This window comes from Neophocaena asiaeorientalis, unplaced genomic scaffold, assembly GCF_003031525.2.
Source record: "Neophocaena asiaeorientalis asiaeorientalis breed wild unplaced genomic scaffold, Neophocaena_asiaeorientalis_V1.1 scaffold671, whole genome shotgun sequence".
In the NCBI taxonomy this organism is placed as follows: Eukaryota; Metazoa; Chordata; class Mammalia; order Artiodactyla; family Phocoenidae; genus Neophocaena; species Neophocaena asiaeorientalis.
The window spans coordinates 2,621,262-2,627,780 of NW_020175533.1; the positions used below are offsets into that span (position 1 = coordinate 2,621,262).

The window sequence follows — 6,519 nt, forward strand, 5'->3', positions numbered from 1 at the left end:
GAAGTGGCGTGGAGTGGTCTGGGGTGGGGGCTCTGGTTTGATGGCCAGACTGAGGGCTGAGGGCTGGGAACCTGGGAGCCCAGATGAGGTCTGAGGGCCAGGGTGCCGTCTGGGGTCTGGAGCCCAGAGAGCTGAGCGTGGTGTCTGGGGTCCTGGGTCCAGGATCTGGGGTCCAAGGTCTAGGTTGAGCTCTGGGTCTCACCTACAACACCAGCACAGGTCAGCAGGAGATGGATGGAGTACGAAGACAGAAGAGCGATGCAGAGCAGCAGGGCCCTGTGGCAGATGGCACTGATCGGACTTGGCCCCCAGGCCTCCCGCCTGCCCACCACACCCCTCCCCCACCCCAGACTGCCTAGGACTCACAAGAAGAAGAGGACCCCTGTGTGGGCCATGGCATAGGCCAGCCCCAGGATGCCGCTGCCCATGATGGCGTTGCTGAGGTTGAACACTGACATTCCAAACGATGTCTTCCCCTCGAACTGCGGGTAAGGGGCAAGGCCCGGGCACACATGGGGAGGGGGACCAGGGAAGGAGACCATTGCCGGGGCCTGGGGAAGACTAGGGAGGAAGTGACTGGGGCAGAGGAGAAGCCCAGGAAGGACCATCAGAGGAAGGAAAAGGATTTGAAGAGGAGGAGAGCTGGAAAGGGAAAGCCTAGGTGAGATTTTAGAGGGGAGCAGGTGGAAGTGAAGAGGAAGAGGGAAGGGTGGGGCAGCGACCAGAGGCAAAACAGCTGAAGGGAATAACCAGGAAGAGGGAGCAGCAGGGGAGGGGCTGAGCTGGGCAAGGTGCAGCTGGGACAGATCCTGTGGGGTCACTCACATCCATGAACTGGGCTGGCTTCCTCCCAGGAGAAGGACTATGGCTGGGCAGGAAGCCCTCGTGCTCCTGCCTGTAGCTAGAATAAGCAGGGAAATTGAGGCTGATGAGAAGGTAATTCTGATCCCTGACCTCAACCCCTTGGGTCCCCGACTCACTCCACAGCACCCCCAGGGAGGGCTCCCTGCATCTTTGGAACGACAAAGAAAGAGATGGGAGAGAGAGAGAGGGACTCAGGGGAGAGACGCCAACAGTTACTCACTGAGACATGGAGAAAACGAGGGCAGCAAGAGGTAGAGGGGTAGAGACAGAGACAGAAAGAGAGAGATACCGACCCCTCAGCAGATGAGATGGCCATTTGGAGCTGGGATAGCCTCTCCTCCCAGACCCCAGACTCACTCTCTCTTGCTGTCTGTCTCTTCCCTGCCCCGGTCCCCCGCGCACCCCCCTCTTCCCTCCACCCTCACCGAGTGGTCATGCCTCTCACTCCTTACAGGGACACGTGTCCGCCTGACTGCCCCACCCCTCCCAACCCCCCCTACCTCCCTCCTCCCCGCCTGGGCCGCCAGCCTGAGCCCAGAGCTGATGCAACCTGTTGGAGGGGCTGAGGATGGGAGGCGGGCTCAGCGACCCCAGCCCCCCACACCCTGGACGCGGCAAACTGCTCTCTGCCACAACTCTGAATATTCTCACTAGAGGCCAAAAGCAATTCCCCAAACTGAACCCCCCTCCAGGGATAGAAGTGACCCAGGGACCCTCATTTAATCCCCCTTCTAGGGACTAGAGAGGTATTTTCTGGGACCCTTGTCAAGTCTTAAACACTCGTATTCCAGTAGAAGTCACTTTAGAGACACTTCCAGACTTGAGATCCTTTCTGGGCTTGGGGTGTCTCAGGAACATGGCCAAGCCCTAATTTCCCCTCCTGAAGAGGAGCTGTCTCTGAGGCAATCATCAAAAGCCCCCTCCCAGGGCCTGATGTGTTTCCTGGGGTGGGGTGTCTCTGCAATCCCCACGCAAGCCTGGAGCCTCCCTCTTCTGGACGGAGTGTCTCTGAAGAAGCCCCCAGCCCTGAACTCACTTCCTGGGAATGCTGTATCTCAGAAACCCCCATTCAAGGTCCCCATCATGACTAAAACTCCCTCCAGGAAACCCCCTACTCAAGCCCTGAATCCCCTTCCTGGGTCGGGGAAGGCTCTCAAGGAGCCCCTTCATCAGCCATGAGCACCCTCTGGAGCCTCCCACCCACTCCTGAATTCATTTCCTGGGATCAGGGTACCAAAAGGATTCCCCCTCCCATTCAATTCCGCACTAGTGCTAAAAATGTCTCCAGGGAGCCCCTGAGCCCTCTCCCAGGACCCCCATTCGTGCCTTGGGGACTCAGGAGCCCCCTCGATGGCCAGCACCCCCTCCTCACCTTCCTGCTCCTCTCAGCTCTTGAAGCGGCAGCAACTCAGAACTAGGGCTCTGGGACCCCGCCGGGCGGCAGGGCTCCCGCTCAACCAGACCCTGCCTTCGCCTGCCCTCTGACCAATCAACTCCGCCGGGCTTGCTCGGCGGCTAATCAGCACTGCCCGGGCCCCATCTGGCAGGCGGATTTTTTTTTCCTGTAAAGTTTTAACTTTAATTCAGTTTCCCTCTTCTGGTTCTGGGCAGGGGGAAGTCGGGCGGGGGTGCCTCCCTTCATCTGAACCCACATGGAGGGAAACAGAGGTTTCGGGGGAGGTGGGGGAGATGGACTGAAAGATCAAGGGAGAGTAGATCCACTCCTAGAGAGAGGGACAGACAGAACAGACTCAGGGGTCAGACATACAGTGGGATGGGATGGATGGCAGGAGGAGAGACAGAGATAGGAAGAGAAACAATCCCAAACAGAGACAGGCAGGCAGAAGAAACAGCACAAGGACAGACAACAGGAGGGGACAGAAAGGGTATGAGGGAGTGGTAGACAGGCAGAGGGGCAGTCAGCGAAGAAAGAGACTCAGAAACGGTGGGCAAGGAGAGGCTCTCGCAAGCTCCTGGATGAATGCAGATGGACAGGTGGACACAGCCAGACACATCCCCAAACAGAGATTAGGAACAGACACACTGGCTCAAAGGGACAGAGCAAGTCCTGCTGAGGCAGAGAGACACATGGAGGGGCAGGTGGCAACAGGCAGAGAAAGTCAGATTCAGGCAGAGGAGCAGACAGACCTGGGGACAGCAGTGGGACAGGTGCAGGGAGAGGCACGGCCAGGCCACCAGAGGCTGACCTCAGACAGACAGCCCAGCCGAGAGAGGACCCTAGATCTTGGGGGGTCCCCAGAGGGAGGCAGGGAGGGCACTTGTAGTTGGGCGGGGAGTGTGGATACACACTGTCTGCAAACTAGGCACACCCTGAAGTCCTGGACCCCAGCCTAGGCCTTGGGTGGAGGCTGTCCACACCCTAACGGAGGAGCCCCACTGTCTGTCTGCCTGTCTCTCTTAAATAGGGGTCTGTCAGTTGACTCCATTCGGGCATGTGACAGGCATGTCTGTCCCAGGCAAAGCATGTGTCTCCTGCAGGAAGTCAGGCAGGGTGGACATGGGGTCCAGGCCCGACTCGACTGGGCTGTTTGTGGCCCAGGTGGACAAGAGGCCTCTGTCCCAGCCCCTCCACCCACCTGCCCGCCCCCCACAGGGAGCACAGAATTCCCGGAAAGGCCAGGGGCTGGCTGGGGCTTCAAAGCTAGCCTGGAGGCTCCCACCCCACTCGCAGTGGGAGGAGGGTGAGGAATGGGGCGTTCACTTCCCCACAGCAGGAGAGAGACTCCCGCACACTCAGGGATCACAGCCCCATCCAGGGGCTTAGAGATGGAGGCAGGCTCGCCATCACCCACAGAGGTACAAACTCGCATGCAGACTCCCAGCCACACACAGAGAATATAGGCTGACCAATACGAACACGCGCAGATGGCACATGGAGAGCCCAGGCCATGGGACAGCCACATATAGCCACACAGAGTGACTTAGTCCGATAAGTATCATCACCCACTAAGCCGCACACAGAGATCACAGACGGATGCAGTGACAGGCTCACACTGCTTTACAGCCACTACAGACTCACAGACATCATCACCCATGGACCCACAGCCACGCCAAAGAGAACCAACAGGCAAATCACACACAGACTCGCAGCCACACACGGAGCCAGAGCACACAAATATGATTCCACAGAGCCGACGACATCATACACAGGCCCAGCATCTCCAACACATGTGATTCCAGGTTCAGATGACCCTGGAGGCCAACGTCCAGGTTCAGCCTCTATCATGATACCTACGTGCATGTGAATTTGTGTATGAACTTGCGACCACACACAGCTCTGGTCACAGAGAGAGAGGCACCCACAGGCAGACACGATTGTACAGACAGAGAAGCCGCAGTTACAGACACATGCACAACTGCATTCAAGCAGATAGGTGCACACAGCCGTGTATACACAGCTATTCACACAAATCAAGTCGGGGAAGACATGCACAGGGAATGCATATGTAGGCGCACAAACTGGAAAAACAGGGATGCAGAGAGTACACTTACTATCATTACAAAGAGGAAATGCAGAAAATACACCTAAAGCTGCATGAAGAGGAAACAAGGGAACATACACTGGCACCAGAAGAAATGCCCTTAGGGAGCACACACCTATAGCCACTCACCGAGGAGAGATGCAAACATGGTGCCAGAGAAGAAAGACACACAGACATCGGAGACACACACACAGAGGAGAGACAGATAAACACACTTCTCACCCACGAGCATTACAAAGGAGACACATAAGCACCCAGGGAACACACACACACACAGCCCCATATAGATGAATTGCGCAAGCAGACGGGACCAACACACAGTTGTCAAAAAGGAAACACACGAGTTGGATAGGCAGCGATAGACACAACCAGGCAAGTAACATAGTAAGACACACGTGGAACTCACATACATGTGTTTGTTGCTGGGAACATGTACAGGTAGCTGAGATACCCTCAGGGTATTCATACACAGGCGCGCGGGCACAAGCCAGCGGGTGCACACACACACACCACTCCACCGTCTATCCCGGCCTACTCCGTGTCTCTCGTCTCTCTCCTCTTCCCCCCTGGGAGCCATTAAACATCTGTGCTTCAGGCCAGCCAGGGAAAGAGACACCTGTCAGCAGAGGCCTTGGCCCAAATGACTAAAGGGCGGGGGGCCGGGGACTGGCTAGGCAGGTGTCTAGATTCCAAGAAAAGTTTGAAGTGTCCCATCCAAAGAACTAGTGAAACTTCAACAAAAAACAGATGCCCTCACCCACCACCTCCCAGCAGCAGCTTCCTCCTCTGATCATTGTCCTCCCCTCCAAGGGCCAGCCCTGCCCTCCAACATTGCCCAGCACAAGGCCACCTGGGCACACAGCTGGAGGTCAATGAATGCTACTTATCAAGTGTCATATTATCATCATTATTTTTATTTCTGCCGAGTGAACTCTTCTAGGGGAGGGGCAAACCTTCATCCAGCTCTGCACCCCATAGCTCAGCTAAGTTTCAGGGCATTGCAAATAGCAGGTGTTCCACATATGCTGGTAGGAGGAAAAACAAAGGGAAAGTGAAATCTGGCTGCAGAGGCAGCCTGCTTTAGAAGGAACAGATGTCTTTAAGCTTGACCGAGGCCTTGAGGCCGTGCCAGGGATAAGAACGCTTTGTTCGTTCATCAAAGTAGGGCCCTTTCTCAGGGTCATTTAAGGCTTTTGTTGGTTCATTAAAGCAGACCCTCGTGGGACACTTGGGATTCCTATCGAATCTATTAAAAGTCAGTTTAGGATCTTGTCAGTTCTTCTAAGCAGACCCCTGCTTTTCATTAAAACACTACTCAGCAGTCTTCAGGGGAGGGAGACACGGAGCAAAGCAGTTAACAACGCAAGCTTTCCCAGCTCTGCCACTTGGGAGCTGTGCGGCCAGGAGCAAGTTTCGAAACCTCACTGTTTCAGCTTCCCACAGGGCTTACTACTGCCTAACTCAGGGCCATGGGGAAGATTGAATGAATTAATACAGGTGAAACGCTAAGAACAATGCTTGACATACAGTAATCGCTCGATAACATCTTTGTGAAAGGAATTAATGAACTCTTCTCTGCCAGCGAAGGCATCCCCCCACTGAGCTGGGTTTGGATTCTAATCTCTCCTTTCATGCAGGCTCCCCACAGATAACTCTTCCGTCCCTCAAAGCAGCCCCTAGACGGCAAGGCTTTTTGAGTCAGCGTCTGGTCCCCTGCACCTGGACCACCCCCGTCTTTCCCTCACGTGGTAAGATGCCCTCCAGCACAGGGCTGGCCTGGCAGCTCCCCTCTCCTTGACCTTTTCAGGAGGCTGCGGGGAGGACACCTTTACACTCAGTGGGGTGCTGGGTGGGAGCTGCAGGCGGACACCCCACTTCGGGAAGAGCCTGGGGAGTTCAGAGCCTGGCTCCTGTCCCCCAATCCCCCCAGCCCTGCTGGAGGAAGCAAGTTTCTTTGCAAAAAATTAAACATCCTCTTTGTGAGAGGCAAGAAAACAGGAAGCATCCCACAGGGTGAACATGGGCCCCCAATGCCTGGCACCCCCTCCTCTCTGTGGAGCAGCGCCTGGTGGCTTGAACCCTTGCTTTCTCACACTTGCTCACCTCTGCAGGGGAGCCATGTTCCCACCGCCCCCCACAATGCCCTTGAATT

The 6,519-nt window shown here is 55.9% G+C and overlaps 1 protein-coding gene across 1 annotated transcript in view; it reads right to left on the bottom strand.

Annotated features, from left to right (window-relative positions):
* Positions 1 to 1,013, bottom strand: part of SLC38A5 (solute carrier family 38 member 5) — a 7,310-nt gene extending 6,297 nt beyond the window's left edge. Inside the window, 4 exon segments of the mRNA XM_024769264.1 lie at positions 207 to 276; positions 367 to 482; positions 826 to 901; positions 981 to 1,013. Coding sequence (XP_024625032.1) covers positions 207 to 276; positions 367 to 482; positions 826 to 901; positions 981 to 1,012 — 294 coding nt within the window. The 5' untranslated portion in view covers position 1,013.
* Between the last annotated feature and the right edge of the window lie 5,506 nt (positions 1,014 to 6,519).